The following is a 17,276-nucleotide window of genomic DNA, read 5'->3' as shown; positions in this document are numbered from 1 at the left end:
AAAAAAAAAGGGAAGCATGCTGTCACATCAAGAGCTCTAGTAGAGGATGAATAGACATCAAAATGAGGGTATGTATCTGAAGATTATTAGGCATCCTCATGAATTGTAGCCAATAGATGGCACTATTGTCGATGGTCAGTTTAAATTGTCTGAAATGGCATATCTGAAAGTTTGAAGTTTTATTTGTAAACTGTACAAAATGGATAAATGTCAGATGCAAACTACAAATGAGGGCATATAAAAAACAAAAACAAAAAACAAAGCATAATTATATAAAAGCAATATGTTACATTTAAGTGTCATGGGTAAATCAGAAATCAAAATATATTAGTTATAGCCTGTTTAACGTACAGTAATGCTGCACACTAGAAACATCCATATATATTTTTTTTTAAATATGGATGTTGCTTATTGCAAACCATTCACCTTTAATACATGTACTCAAGGAGAGAGAGAGAGCGCGAGTGCGTGAGTGCTGGTACGGTAAACCACAATGCATGGTTTCCATTTATTTAAAAGATGCTGTTTCTCTCTGAAGCCCCCAGTCACCTGGAAAAGTACTTCAACACAGGGCTGCTTTTCACACAAGAAAATAAATTACGGACTTTGGCACAGAAGTGGATGTCTGCTTCTAACTAGAAACAGGGTGTGTTTTTTTGGAACCTGGAGTCAGTTAGAGGGAAACTGAGCAAGAAAAAAGCCTTTGTGTGTGTGTCTGTGTGTGTGTGTGTGTGTGTGTGTGTGTTTTGTACTTGTGAGAGCCACGTTTCTAAAAATGCCTGCAGACATGTGATGATGGTATAAAAAAGAAAAAAAAGAATAGAAAAAAAGAGAAATTATAAATGGGCCAAAATCCAAAAATTCACACAAAGTGAATTACAAAAAGTTAATTAAAATCTGAACCTGCTAACTTGTTAAATGTAACTGACTTGTAATGATGGCCATTTGTAATTATTTAAATAATAATAATAACAATAATAGTATTATTATTTTGTTTTTAATATTTAACCACATATTTGCTTTCACTAGTTTGTTTTAGATGGTCCAACAGTGACAAAATCATTTTTAAAAGCATAAAACATTTCACATCGAGTCTAAATATATAATTATTATTATTATTATTATTACTATTATTATTAATAATGTATTAATTATCTTCAAATAATGTATTATTATTATTATTATTATTATTATTTCATGTTATAATAATTATTCATTTTAATCATTATTTATTTTAATCATTATTTTAGTAGAAGTAGTAGTAGTAGTAGTATTAAATGGTAAAAATAACTTTTAAAAGTATTAAATATTTCACATAAATATCTAACAATAATAAAATGTATTGTTATTATTATTATTGTTATTTTAATAATTTAATAATTATTAATTATTTATTAATACTTTAATCATTAATTATTTTATTATTATTAAATGGTCAGTGACAAAATAATTTTTAAAGTATAAAATATTTTACATAAATATCTAACAATAATAATAATAATTATTATTATTATTATTGTTGTTGTTGTTGTTATTGTTATTATTATTATTATTATTATTATTTAAATAATTTATTTAATAATTTATTAATACTTTATTAATACCACAATTTATTTGTAATAATAATAATAGTAATTATAATAATAATTATTATTACTACTATTATTACTACTATTCTCTCTGAAGCCCCCAGTCACCTGGAAAAGTACTTCAACACAGGGCTGCTTTTCACACAAGAAAATAAATCATTATTTTATTGTTATTAGTAGTAGTAGTAGTAGTAGTAGTAGTAGCAGTAGTATTAAATGGTCCCACAGTGACAAAATAATTTTTTAAAAGTATAAAATATTTCACATAAATATCTAACAATAATAAAATTGTTATAATGAAAATTTGTTGTAAAACCATTATTAAATGGTCCCACAGTGACAAAATAATTTGTAAAGGTATAAATTATTTCACATAGACTTTAAATATATAATAAAAAAAACCTTCATTTTAGTACTTCATTTTAACTTATTTACTTATTAATTTATTAATTATTATTATTATTATTATTATTATTATGTTCTTAACATTTAATTACATATTTGCTTTCACTAGTTTGTATTAAAAGGTCCTATACAGTGATAGAATATTTTTTAAAGTATAAAATATTTCACAGTCTCTAAATGTACAATAATAATAATAATAATAATAATAATAAATTAAAAACATAAAAAAAATCTCTGAAGTTGGCACAAAGAACCAAAATTTCAGCTTTTATAATAGAAGTAATGCATAAAATATTTTAGGCTCACATACACTACCAGTTATGCCTAAACACCTACTAATTTATATAAATAAACTAATGCTGAAATAGCAAGTGGAGGTTTGGGAATTATGCAGCAATAAAAAGGTGTATTTAAAATATTTACAAATCTAAATGGCCTTATATCTGATCATTTATTTGATATCTATGTACTATGCATGTGTGTAGAAATATATAAAATTACACAAAGGGTAGGATTAGTGTGTTTTGATTATCATGCTTCTGAATGTTCTCAAAAACAGATTTTGGACTTCAGCTGTTAAAGAGGTAGATGGGCAAAATAAAATTGAAAAATCACAACCAAACAAAACTAAAAATAGACCTGTAAAGTAAAGGAAAAAAGCGGTCTGTGGGAGGTCTTTACCTAACGCTATAGGTGCTCAAGTTGGTGGACATAAAGTAATGGAGGGTCATAAATCACAGCCAAAGCGCCAAAAAATCGGTACAACTTGGCTTTCACTTCACCTCTTCTATAGGGAACACCGGTGAAATCCGCTCAGGAGCGCGGCTGGAAAATACGGACCGCCGCTCCTGAAAAGGGAAATGTCTAACAGATGATTGGCCCCGTGCCCGCCCGCTCCACTTCTGCTGCGCGCTCCCGGGCGCAAGTTAAACGCAGCTCCTCTTACCAAAACCAGACATACACAAACACACACACAAGGCACCAGGGAAGCATTGCTGCCGGGACGGGACGCGACTGATCCTGAGCAAAAAGCTGCCGCTGTATATTCCGAGGAATGGGGCGACGCTGTTCGTGTCCACTGACGTTAACAAGCCCAGTTCAAAGCAAACGCTGCAACGTCGTACCGTCTGCCGGTGAGGTCACTGTGGCACAAAGCAAAGCGACCTGCGCGGACACGCAGCGGAGATTCCGTCACATCACAGCGGCTTTGTTCGCGCGCTGATTGACTGCTCGGCTCCAGATGGTATTTTCCCCGTAGAACCTTATCGATTATTGCAAGTCAGAAGGGATCGCGCTGATGGATCGTGGATAAGTAGTTATTGATGAACCCAGCGGGACTACAGCAGCGGAACCGAGAGGAGAAAACGAGAGCGCGTCCATAACGACACATCTGATTAAATAAAACAACACCTCTTTGACTCAGTCATCATTATACTTAAAGGTAAGCAAAAGTTAATATATTTTGAACGTATTCATACTGCTCGGAGTTACGCGCCACCAGCCTCCGGAGGCAGACAGACATGGCACAGTGCCAACACAGATGAACTACACTCAGGATCTCTCAAGTGTGTTAAGAGCAAACAACTATTTTTGTATGCAAGAAGAACACACACAGTGTCGTGTTTTCCTTATGAAAAGTTATACTAATGATCAAATATTAAATAATTATATTTTTTTTATATTTGAGGAATGCAGAGGCAAAGAGTGTACATTAAGTAATTTAAGTAACACTGATAATTTGTAAATAAAATTTTTTAAAAGTATAAAATATTTAACATATAGACACATTTATAATGTAATAGATCTATAGATATGGTATATATATTAAATAACAGTATTTATTAATATATATTTACTAGTAATTCTGACTACACTTTTTAAAATACTTAAAATATAAATATATTTCTTTTATTTCTAAAGTATATAATAATAACAGCTATCTATATATATTTAATAATATTACATTTATTAATTCAGAGACTACATTAACCATTTAAAAATTTAACTTACATTTCTATATATATATATATATATATATATATATATATTAAATTCAGACTACTTTTACTTTTTTAAAAAATATATATATACATATATATATATATAATTTTAATTTTTAAAGTATTTCTTAATAATTATAGCTCTGTATGTATATATATAATTTTAATTTTTAAAAAGTATATCTATCTATATATATATTTATATTATATATTTATTATTAATTCAGAGACTACATTAGCTATTAAAAACTTGTTTAAATTAAACTTAACAATAAAACATTATTTTCTTTTCTTTTTTTTTTTTTATTTATACACATGCATTTCATCATCCAACTAAGATCTTTATTCCTTCATGTTTTTATTATGGTTTGTAAAATTTACTATAATTACCCAAATCTCTGAAGAAGCTAATAACAGTGAGGTCACACACATGATGTTTCTTTCACACATAAAACACCCAAGCTGTGTGTGTGTGTGTTGTAAGGGCAGGGAGCCAGAATTCTGTTACCGCTTGATTCCCTTACAAGGAGATGAAGTGTACAAGATGAAAGCACAATAACTTTATAGATGGACGCGGAGTCTGTGTTTTTTGTCCTCGTGAATGCGCGATTACTGTTGCACGGGAAAATTGTGCATTGTCTGCGTAGTGTATAAGGCAGGAGACAGTTGTACGTGTGTGAGGCTATTGTTGTTGTGTAAGAGAGAGAGAGAGAAACGCTATTGTGCGTGGCAGAGATGGTATGCATGTGTGAGTGGGATTATTTCTTGCTTCATTATCAGCAATGGGTTGACTGCGCTGGCTGTGGCATCTGTTCCTGGTGCCGCAGGGCAGAAGTGTGTGTGTTGTGTGCATGTGGGTATTCCCCCTGAGATCACTGTGCCAGTTTAAGAGTGTCTGGCTTACTGCCACGCATTGATCCCTCGATCTACAGCAGGCACAAAGGAAAACCCACGCAATCGTTTACCGCCTGTGGTTCTCATCAGTCCGTTCCAGTCATTTGTGTCTGGGCACGGTGAGGATTTACTTCAAGAGAATTCTGAGGAGTCTGTGGGCTGCCCGTAATCATCTGAAACTTCAACCAGGGCACTTTCAGAAAACTGCGGTTTGGGAGGGACACGGCACATCCTGTGCAGATCATCTTCCTGTCAAACGTTCAATCACATTCCATTCAGAACTGACTCATCAAAAGGCTCACCTCATTCAAACACCCACAATGATAAACATTAGATACTGTATGTGGGGAAAAGTGTACCGTCATCAAATTTGGTACGAACATATTCTAAAAAATGCTGCGTTAAAAACAACACAGCATTAAGGTAAAATTCGGACAAAGTCATCGACTGGGTTGTTTTGACCCAGTGGTTGGGTTAAATGTTTAACCAATCTTTCTTGGTAGTTTAATTTAACTCAACTATTGATTGCAGTATTTTCTTGGCTAAAATCAACCCAAAATGTTGCAAATTAATATTTATTAATATGTTCAATAAATTAACATTTATTAATAAGTTGAAAAAATAATCAGTTGGGGTTTTTTTAATTGCTTATTAATAAATGTTCACCTTTTGATTACTGCTGATGCCTCTAATGTGTCTGATTTTTAATTTACAACCTATTCTGGGTCCATTTTCAGCCAGCCATATAGAAATTTCTAAACAATAGTTGAGTTAAATAAACAAAACATCCAAAAACCGTTGGGTTTGTCCATATTTCACCCAGCATTTTTTGCAGTATTTTCTTGGCTATGTTATATATACATAATAAATATGAGCAGGTTTTTGCAAAGTCAAGCTACACTGTTCATCTCTCTGTCCAGGTACACATGACTCAAATAATCAAATATTTGAAGGATAAAATACACATGCCGAACTACGAAGTGCATTACGCTGAAAGATTTTTATTTTTTTAAGAAATTTGTACTAATATTTGCCAAGGACATATTAAATTTGTCAAAAGTGACAATAAAGGCATTTAAAATGTTACAAAAGATTAGCAAGTAGCTTCTGAAATGTCTATTCATCAAATAATTCTGAAAAGATCCATCATGATTGCCATAAAAACTATTAAGTATTACAACTGATTTAATAAACAGTACAATAAAAACATTTTTAATTGTAATAAGTTTTCACAATATTAATGTTTTTAATTAATTTAAATCAAATAAATTGTGTATATAGGATATTCTTTCAAAAACATTAAAATAGCATTTATGTTACATTTTAAAAAGATAAATTAGTATAGCCTGGCTGAAACACAACTTTTAAAAAGCATGTAAACACACTTTGTAATTCCCATTTCTTTGGTACTTGAAAAATGTTTTGATTGTTGGCTTTATTAAATTTATATAAAAAAATAATTAACAGATAATTTAAAATATATATGAGATGAGTTGATTTTTCACCCACAGTACATTTTTTCTAAAGTAATTTCAATAATATTATAATGCTAAACTAATCAATTTTTTTTTCGTGCTGTCAAATGATTAAACACAATTAACCGCGTACAAAAATAAAGTTTTTTACATAATATGTGTGTACTGTGTATATGTATTAATTATATATAAATACATACAAATGCATATATATTTTGAAAACATTTACATGTATATATTTATATTCATATAATTTATTTTATATAAATATATTTGATATATAAACAACATTTTTTTTTTTTTAAACACATGCGTGCGTGTATTTAAATATACATAAATATAGTACACACACGTATGTAAACAAAAACTTTTATTTTGGATGTGATTAATCGCGATTAATTGTTTGACAACATTAGTTTTTTTGTGAGTTCATGAGTCAAAAAAATTAGACACTTTCTATAAATAAACTTTTAGTAGGCACTAAAAAAAAGCTTGCTGTCTGAACACAAATCTCAGCCATCACATAAGAGCCCACTGTGATGTAAATATCACAATCATTTAAGCAATAATAGGGATGATGTGATTACCCTGCCCCTTTGAGTATACAGAAAGCACGTGCTGCCCTCCCTCTGTCTCACACACACACACACACACAGCTTCAGGCTCTGACTCTTAACAGCAGGGATGCATGGGTAGCCAGAACATTCCTTCAGCACTGATGTGGCGTTGTGTCAACACGATCACGTTACTGCGCTAACCTCACACACATAAGCTCACACAAACTGAGGCCGGGATGCAGGGCTCTTGGCCGAAGTCAGTAGTATAATTTTTCTCTCATTTTATCTGTCTAACACCGTTACACTCTTCGCTTGCAGTACAGACATAGTGCAACTCTTTTATTCTCTCTCCCTCTGAGTTGGATATAACCTAGACAAGCTGAGCAGCCACAGAGCTCTTGGCAGGCGTGAAGGGTGTTCCTACTTCTCTCTTTTTTTTTTTCGCTCTTTCATTTTTTTTTTCCTTATTTCCCCCTCTTTCCCCAGGCTTTGTATGTGTGTGCGAGACATGTTTGGATGGATGTTTTACCTCCTCAACTGGGTGTTGCCTACATTTTCTGTCTGAACATGTGAGAATGAAAGAGACTACCTAATGACCTAGATTACAGTCTGCAGGATGTGTTCAGATCCCCAACGCAACATTTTGATTCTTAAATAAACCTCCTCTGTCTCGCTGATAGATTCAGGTCATGGAAAGCCTTAACCCAAACTGTTGAATGGAAGTCCTGGACCCTGAGGAGGACACACATAGTTTAAATGCTTCCAGTACCCAGACAGAAAGCAGTTTCTGAGCAGATGGATGATAGCTCCTGGAGAGTTGTGTAAGTGTGTGTGTAATAGCCTCATGGTTGGCAAAGTCTCTACTGCAGTCTTTTCACCTTATGGTACGTTGGGGCGTCACTTCAGCAGGGTGTGTTTCACACGTTACTGTGTGACTCTTTGTAGTCAGTGTGGGTTCTGCATGTACGTGCATGAATTAAACAAGCAGTTCATGTTATTCCAAATCTCTATGAACTTTTTCTTCTACGGATGAAGCAAAAAAACAAACAATAAAAGTATCATAAATTGTTTGATACAACTGGCATTCTAAAGGTCCTTGCACACTGAAATTCTCATCCGCAATTTTCATGTTAAAAAATAAATACGACCTCACGTTGTGTCAATCACGTTTACACACTGCCTCCAAAACTTTTGTCCAACATGAAAAATTCAGATCGGGTTCAGTTTTCTGCATTTTTCACATCCGTAGCAAGCATTTTGAGAGGTGTACAAGCGAACGGCAACATCTAGAACGGCATCTGACAAGGAACACAAAGAGACTGTCCCCAGTGTTTAGACACCAAAAATTGAACAAATATTATTATAGCACACAAAATAATGGTGTTGTATTGTATGCTATGCTATAGCCTGTATGCCATTTTAATGCATGACAAATTTTTTAGAAAAACGAATATGAAAAAAAAAAAAAAAAAAAAAAAAATTTTGGACTCTGTGTGCTAGGTCCTTAAAGTAAAACTCCACTTCCAGAACAACAATTCACAAATAATTTACTCACTTCCTTGTCATTCAAGATGTTCATGTCTTTCTGTCTTCAGTCGTGAAGAAATTATGTTTTTTGAGGAAAGCATTTCAGGATTTTTCTCCATATAATGGACTTGACTGGTGCTCCGATTTTGAACTTCCAAAATGTAGTTTAAATGCAGCTTCAAAGGGCTCTAAATGGAAAAAATTTTCGGAAAATAAATTTTTTTATACCTTTTAAGCACAAAAGCTTGTGTAGCACAGGCTCTGGGATGCGCGTTCACGACGCTACGTACTATTGAATCATGTCGAAAGGTCATGCAGAATGTAGGCGGAACTACACCCAGTGTTTACAAAGCGAACGAGCAAAGACTAAGAAAGTGCAAGTAAGTGCAAGTTAACTATCATATTGCTTCAGAAGACTTGTAATATAGTGCATAAGTTGCATGGACCATTTTTATATTTTTATGCTTCTTTGTCATGCTCATTTAATATTTAGAATCGTCACCTTTTGTTTTCCATAAAAGAAAAAGAAAGCCATGGGAGTGTGTAAATTAAACAATGGGCCTCATTCATACTTACAATAAAAGTATCATAAATTGTTTCATGCAACTGGCATTCTAAAGGTCCTGGCACACTGAAATTCTCGTCCGCAGTTTTCACATTAAAAAAAAATACTACCTCACGTTGTGTCAATCACGTTTTGCCAAAAAGACCACAGAATTTTTTTGCACAATTTACAAACGGTAGGGAGCAAGTGTACATTTCTTTTGTACCATCTAACATTTTGAAAATACAAACATTTTCATGAATTTAAAAGTTTACATCAGAATGGCTTTACAAACGATTTACACAAAAATTCGTCCTGCTTGTGTTTCATGAAGGAGGCTCAATAGAGTGTATTCACGACACGTCCTCAACCCAGAGGTCGGCCATATTGGCAGCACTGAATGTAAACAATGCCACTGAAACGATTAAAACGTGGTGAAAAAAACAAAGTAGTTCACTATGACGGGATAAGAAACAAAAGAAAGAATTGTTGGGTCATCAGTCCACAACAAAGGAGCCAACTCGTTCATATCTTACCACCTATTAATTTAGATTTGCCAAAAATCACACCTTTTCCTGCTTACTAAGTTCTTCTCTATATGATTTAGCAGCTTCTGCACATTTTTTCAGTGGTTTAGACGTCATTAAGTAGTGGAACGTCTTCAGTAGTACATTAACCATGCAATTCATGCTGTTGTTTACATCAGAGTGTCTCCAATATGGCGCGCATCCACGTAATTTATCAAACCGTGACGTAGCTGCGAACACTCTGTAATTTTTTGCTTGAACTGTTTTAATGTTTAATACACTTAGAAAGTCATAAATACCAGTGGGATATAACTGTCTCTCTGTGCAGCTTTGCCTCCATATTTTGTCATAATTGACATCTTTGAACATGCGTGTTTATATCAGTTACTCATGTTTCTCATAAATCATGGGGCTGTTTCTGGGTCAGGCCGTGTGGGCAGACTGTGGCGTTACTGATGACTCTCTAGCTCTGTGCATGAGCCAATGTGCCTCTGCTACACAGACCAAGAACAAGCTTGTGGTCGACATTCACTGGAGTTTTAGAATGATCTGTCAGCCTGGTGTTCCAAAGAGCAGAGCAGGATATGAGCTGATGCCTAAAGCTCTTCTCATAACCTGACTAATTGCACAGTGTTTTGTTTTCTTTCTGTCTGCTTTGTCTCTCTCTCTGGCTTAGTTTTTTACTGACAAAGCATTTTGAAAATTGTCTAAATCATTTCTAAGGAAAAAATTTCCTGGTAAACTAACCACTCAATAAGACTATTGTTCTTAATAAGCTATACATGAGAAGTGCATGATCTAAGAAATTTGGCTAATCGGACAAAACCTGCCTTTGAGTTATATAATTTTTATAAATACTTCTTTTATATAATTTTTATCATTCTATTTCAAATAAATGTTTAGACATCATATATTAGTAGAACAACATCTTCAGTAGTACATTAACCATGCATCTCCAATATGGCGTGCATCCACGTAACTTACCAAACCGTTTATAAAACAAATAAATGTTGTGCTTTTGAACTTTCTATTCATCAAAGAATCCCATACGTATCAAATGTATGTAAAAACGTATAATAAATATTAAGCAATACAACTGTTTTTTACCTGTTATAATAAGAATGTTACTATAGCATCAAATTAGCATAAAAAATGATTTCTGAAGGATCATGTGACACTGAAGACTGGAGTAATAGCTGCTGAAAGCACTGAAAGCACTGAAAGCAGCGGTCCTAACAATGTCAAAAATTTCAGGTTTTACTATCCTTGTGGGGACATTTGGTCCCCACAATGTAGTAAGAACAAGTACACACACACACACACACACACACAAGTATATATATAGTACAGTAAGTCCCCATTAAGATAGCTAAGTAAATGTGTGAGTGAGCTTTTATGACCCAGTAAAGAGTATCATGAGCTTTGGATGTTTTGGCTTTAGTGAGTTAAGCCAAAAACTACATTACCTCAATGGAAACCTGTAATTGTGGTTTTCGCATAGGAAAAACCACAACTGCACAACTGAAAGCTTATCCCTTACATGATTCCTTAGTTTGGATCGCTCATTCTTTCTTTCTTTCACTCTGTCTGTCTGGTTTTAGCATCAACTGTGTTTTATAATTTGTAGTTTTAGCATCTACTGAGCGTCACAGTTCTAGTACACGCTCCCTTCTGTAGCCTGTGATATTTGTGTATGCGTGCGTGTGTGACTGATGAGGTGCAAATCCAACGGATCCAGCACCTTTTTATGCTTTCTTCACATGAAAAGGAAAGTGGAAAAGATGGAGAGAGAGAGTGCATAAAAGCACAAAACGAGCAAAGAGACAAAGACAGACAGACAGCTTATGTGTGTGTGTGTGTGTGTGTGTGTGTGAGAGAGAGAAAAAGCTCTGCTTCTGTGTCAGCCCTCTGTCTTCTAAAGCGTAAATTCAAAGCAGAGTTGTGGGCGGAATGAGAAACAGGTAACGACAGTACGAGGGAGAGGAGGAGAACGGGATCTGCTCTGATTAAACACGTCTCGCTCACATGAGCTCAGTGTGATCCAAACCCTGCGGACACAGACTAAAAACAGGACAGGTTATTACAGTTGAATTAAGTTTACTGCAAGAGGAATAATTTTTACGTCTGTGTGCGTGCCTAAGAAGTATTTGTGATATTTTTAACATTTTAGATTTATGGGCCTCTCATTTATATGCACGATTAATCTTTTTTTTAATAAATGCAATAACATTACCACAAATTAGTCATTAGTCAAATTGTAATTTTTCCAAAACGGACACTTTTTGTAACCACAATGCTATTGTCTGTCACAATAATGTAATAAATAATCTTCATTTGGGGGCTTTTCTTAGTTAATATTAAAATGTGTGATTAATTTGAATAATGAATTAATATATCATTTGCTTAACCGAATTAAATGTTTTCGACTGGCTGTCGACTGACAGCCTAATAGTTACAAATAAACACTGTCTGTTGTCATGTGAGAATTGTCTGGTGACTCAGAACAGCCTGGCGTAACAGCAGTTCAATATGTGCCAACTGAACCCACTACATAAGAGTAACAGAGTGTGTGTGTGTGTGTGTGTGTGTGTGTGTGAAATTGTCAGTGAAGATTAATGACCTTTGTAGAGGCAGTCATCCAGAACTTTTCCTCTCTCTCTCTGTCTCTACTGTCACTGTGTGTGTGGTAGAACAGAGAACAAAATGATTAAAGAGAGATCACACAAACAGATACCTTTCCTTTCTTAGCACCTACTATTGAATGTTGTTCTCTCTCAATCTTGTTATCTGAGTGTTTCAGAGTGTGTTTTTGCTCTATTAGCTGTTTTAAAGAGTCTCGATGTGTTTTTTCGAATGCCTTGTTAGTGTAATCTTCAAAGATGGTGGAAATAACTCCACAGCTGAACCGTGCTATAATGGAGTAGCAGTGTTGTTGAGAGGTTGCATTCTTTAAGTGGGTTGTAATGAGGATTCAAATTGTGCTTGATCTTCTGAGATAAAAGAGTTCATTGTAATATGAAAACATGCTGTAACTTTTAGACTGCAAAACCTGCTCCCTGGTGGGGAAAAAACATGTATTGATTACTACAATGCAAGAATCTCAATGTTAGAAACTAGTGGCTGTTTATTTTCAAGTCTCTGATCATTTCAATTAGATCTTAACAGTATGAATGCGCGTTTCAGCAGAGAGTGTTTTGTAAAGCTGTCACAAATGTAACAAAAGCTTCACAGACTGCTATTGAAGGACTGGAATTATGAGCTGTTTGCAAAAACTTTACCAACATTAAACTTTACTAGAAGTATGGTGCAGAAAATATAATTGAGACAGTCTCAACTGAATTTCATTATGTGATTGTTTATCATGAACTATGTTTGTGTGTTCGTTGTTTAGGACTGAGGAGGAACTATGGCTTTGGTCCTATCAATGAACCCCTTTTGTGAGCCTGAGGCTGAAGCCCCGCCATCAATCTACCAACCGATCTGGGAATCTGAGCATTGCAGTAAAAGCTGTATCTCCACCCCCTCACCACCAGGGGGTGACACCCAAGGGCTCATAGAAGGTCTGAAACTAATCTCATCTCTGAAAAACAGACTACCATGAACAGATGGTGCTGATGATGTTCTGTTCCAAAGTAGACATTTCGAAATCTGTTATCCAGTTTAGGAAGTAAAACAGGCCAGAAATTCTCTTCATACCAGTCTTTGATCTGGAAGACACAGCTTATTAATGAAACTCTGCCTGAACCTTCCCATTTTGTCTCCAGAGCCCCATTACAGAAGAGCTCCTGATCATGTGATGGACCGTGTGGCCGTGTCACGGATCTCTTATTTCAAGAGGAAGTTTGTGGAGGATGAAGAACCTGTACTGAGCTTCAGGAGTTACTGTCACACTGTAAGTCTGCTAGACATACATAATTCTGCATATTTCTACATAACATTTTATATTTATATATTATATTTACACTTTTAGTAATAAATAAAATTGTATGATGTTGTAACAATTTTTGCATTATTTCGCATCAACATTACAGTACCTGTAAACACCAGGACTTTTAATATTTGGACATTTTGACTCATTTTTTATCATTATAACGACACGCATTTGATATTTTCTAGGCAAAAGGAGTCTGTTGTCAATAGTGTAACCATGTACAAAGCACAGCTCATGCACACAAAAAAGCAGCTTTTTGTTGAATAATGTAATGAATTTGTGTGAATATTTATGTAGAAATTTTCGACCTCACATGAAATTCCTGAGACAATTCCTAATAACGCATTCCTACTGAAATAACCAGATTTAATTGTGGACTAAAATTTGCTGAGCAATGGTAAATCTGACTAAATTTTGAATGGTAAGATTTTAATTTTTTTTTTTTTTTTTTAAAGAAGTCTCTTCTGCTCACCAAGCCTGCATTTATTTGATCAGTACAGCAAAAATAGTAACATTTTGAAACATTTTTAGTATTTAAAATAACTGTTTTAATATATTTTAAAATATAATTTATTCCAGTGATTTCAAAGCTGATTTTAGCATCATTACTCCATTACATTGATCCCTCAAGAAATCATTCTAATATTCTGATTTGCTGCTCAAAAAATATTAAATATTATTACTATGTTGAAAACAGCTGAGTAGAATTTTTTCAAGTTTCTTTGATGAATAGAAAGTTCAGAAGAACGGCATTTATCTGAAGTAGAACTTTTGTAACATTATACATTTTTATCATCACTTTTGATCAATTTAAAGCATCCTTGCTAAATAAAAGTATTAATTTCTATCATTTATTTCCCCCAAAAAATAAATTATACTGATTCCAAGCTTTTGAATGGTATAGTGTATTATGTTATATATGTTATATAAAAAAAGCTTTTTATTTCAGATAAATGCTGATCTTTGTGTCTTTCTATCCATCAAAGAATCCTGAAAAAATGTACTCAACTGTCTTAAATATTGACGATAATAATATTAATTATAATAATTTAAAAACATATTCAAATGGAAAAAATATTTCACAATATTACTGCTTTTGCTGTATTTTGGATCAAATAAATGCAGGCCTAGCAAGCAGAAGAGAATTCTTTAAAAAACATTAAAAATCTTACTGTTCAAATATATTAGTATTAGTATTAGGTCACCATCAATTGGATCAGAATTTCAACTGTTAGAAATTTGTATGAAAATACAAAAACTGAAGTCATTTTATTAGTAATTTTAATTTAAATTTCTGTTCTGTTATTGTGCACATTCATGCAGATTTCAGATTTCCTTTTTTGTTTCAAATCAGTTTTCTATTCCCATTTTATTAAACTGAAATACTTTTGCACTTAGTGCACTTAGTTATCTTCTAATAGTTTTTGTGTCCCTTATTTACTGTTTATCACTTTATGACACTACATGCTTCTGCGAACAACACAAAGCTTTTCACCTTGTACCATCTTGCACCTTGATTTGATCCCCACAACACATTATGAATCATACTTGATAGCTGACCTTACCTCACTTATGAATGCTCACTTTGTCTTCCTGCCCAGCAGGTGTCACCAGTCCTGGAGGAGCGCGCTCACATTCTCCGTCTCTCTCTCGAGAAGCTGCGTTTTATGGATGACCCCGAGTCTTTCTTACGGCGCTCCGTGCTTATCAACAACCTTCTCCGTCGTCTCAGAAACGAAATCCTCCTCCAGAGCGACTGGTGCTTCCCATCGGGTCCCACAGCCACACCATGTCCCCTTCAAACCCCAGCCACAAATACACCTCTTCCCCCTCCTGCCCTGCAGCCGTGCATTACACCACCCGGGCCGTATCGCAAACGCCTGCGTCTGCTGAGGAGGGAAGGGCCAGAGTGCATCCCAGCCTGCTGCTGTTTATACGCAGCCGGCCGTTACCTCCAGCTTCCACTGTCTGTGTACGAACGGGATGTATACTCCAACTCTCACCCATCTTCATCATCATCGTCGTCGTCGTCGTCTTCAGTTAGATTTCCACAGCTGGTGGAGGAGGAGGATGAGGAGGAGGAGGACAGTGACGAAGAAGAGGACTCTGTGTGTCCTATGTTGGCTCTATGTCAAGCTGAATCCAGAGAGCAGAACAGGACGTGGGATGGACTACGGCCGCAGAGCCACAGGGAAGACAAAACCCTGGAGAAAGAGAGAGAAAAAGGGAAGGAGAGGGTTAGAGGAGGGGAAGTTTCACAGCGATGGCTTTCAGACGCTATAGGCACTGGACACCATGGGGCTCTTGGCAGAGCTCACGTGAGGGGAAAATAACAACCGAACACTTGCTGTGGAAACAAAGAAACTGGTTTCCAGCAGCCTTATAGATCAGTTATACAAACCAGAATATCAACGGTCAATGTTTTTGAATTTATAGGTACTTTTTGTACTTCTGGATTACGCAAAACTATCAAAATGGACTGCGAATTCACATATTGCGCGTCTCTTGCGAAAACTACCATACTGTGCCTTAAATGTTCTTGTTTAATCTGTTTGATGTGTTTGTGGATATTTGTGACTGAACCAGTTTAATCCACAAAGTATGGAAGCTTGTTTCCACAAACTCACAATTCTGAATTGCAAGATATAAACTCACAATTGTGAGAATAATAATAATAATTAAAAAAAAAAAAACAGAATTAAATTAAAAATAGACAATTTTTTTACTTCATGGCAGAAAAAATAGATTTGTGATATAAACTCTGGATTCTAAGAAAAAAATCTGAATTCTGAGATTATATCTTCCAACTTTTTTTTCGAAGAATTACAATTTTATATATCACAAATTCTGAGTTTACATCTTGCAATATTGCAGTTTTATTTATTCCATGGCAGAAATGGACTTCCATAGTGATGGGCACCATGGGAAGTAAAAAAAGATTTACACTCATTCTGAATTTGTAAAGAAAAAAATGATAATGATAATAAAATGTTGGAAATTTTATTTTGTTAAAATCATAGGCGCTTGAGAAATGCATGACATGGGTTGCTGTCTATGACGATCATCACGTTTACATGCAGTGGATTTTAGCCAGAATGCATGAGGCCCTATAGGTGGCCATGATGTTTAATACAATTCTATTCCTTTTAGCACCCTTAATATTTCATACATTTACATATTCAGGAGACAAAACATCCTCATTGATGCCAGACGACAGAGATACAGACGACGTAGATACAGTTACCTCACTATCCTATTGTTTTGAGGTCCGCTGTTTTATTTGTTACGAATGAGAGAATCTTCATTCACTATGAAAGCTTTTATTTTCATGCACTTTTTATATTGCTTATGTGTTTTCTCTACATGTATTTTTGTATTTCTAAAAACACATAATGGGAGACCCTCAGACATGAGCACAACTTATACAGGCAACAATGCTGGTAGGAAATGAAATCAAATCGTAAACATTGTTCGGGTTTGAATGTGTGTGTGTTTTTGTGAAATGTGTTAAGAATAAAGGAATGATCCCAAGCTCACAATGTTCCCTTTATCTCCTTGTGATGTGATTATATCTGGCACACAGCTTATTCCTTTGGATTCTCTCACACACACATTCTCTCTCTTATTACTCTTGCTGTCACCTTTTCGCATCCTTCCTCTCTTTTCCATTATCACTATGGAAACAATGTTTACTGGAAGAGCAGTCTGGGATCCCCAGAGGCAAAAAATGGTTAATGGCAAACACACACACACACACACCCCACGGTCAAACATGCACACATACACTCAGTGCTTATTATGAACACATGCAAACATGTCTTCACAAA

The 17,276-nt window shown here is 34.6% G+C and overlaps 1 protein-coding gene across 2 annotated transcripts; it reads left to right on the top strand.

Annotated features, from left to right (window-relative positions):
• The first annotated feature begins 2,890 nt into the window (after nucleotides 1–2,890).
• sertad4 (SERTA domain containing 4) lies at nucleotides 2,891–16,980 on the top strand. 2 transcript variants are annotated; one of them, XM_051126916.1, is made up of 4 exons: nucleotides 2,891–3,435; nucleotides 12,910–13,078; nucleotides 13,283–13,410; nucleotides 15,051–16,980. In XM_051126916.1, exons 2-4 carry the CDS (start codon nucleotides 12,925–12,927, stop codon nucleotides 15,780–15,782), a joined length of 1,014 nt encoding a protein of 337 aa, XP_050982873.1. In that variant the 5' UTR covers nucleotides 2,891–3,435; nucleotides 12,910–12,924; the 3' UTR covers nucleotides 15,783–16,980. The 2 variants fall into 2 exon arrangements, with proteins under 2 accessions (XP_050982873.1, XP_050982874.1); XM_051126917.1 differs by having other exon boundaries at nucleotides 2,892–3,435; nucleotides 15,054–16,980.
• Nucleotides 16,981–17,276: the final 296 nt, after the last annotated feature.

The sequence above is a fragment of the Labeo rohita genome, chromosome 13 (assembly GCF_022985175.1).
Source record: "Labeo rohita strain BAU-BD-2019 chromosome 13, IGBB_LRoh.1.0, whole genome shotgun sequence".
Classification (NCBI taxonomy): domain Eukaryota; kingdom Metazoa; phylum Chordata; class Actinopteri; order Cypriniformes; family Cyprinidae; genus Labeo; species Labeo rohita.
Note: the sequence above shows the minus strand (reverse complement) of the source record. Positions and strands in the feature narration are given on the sequence as shown.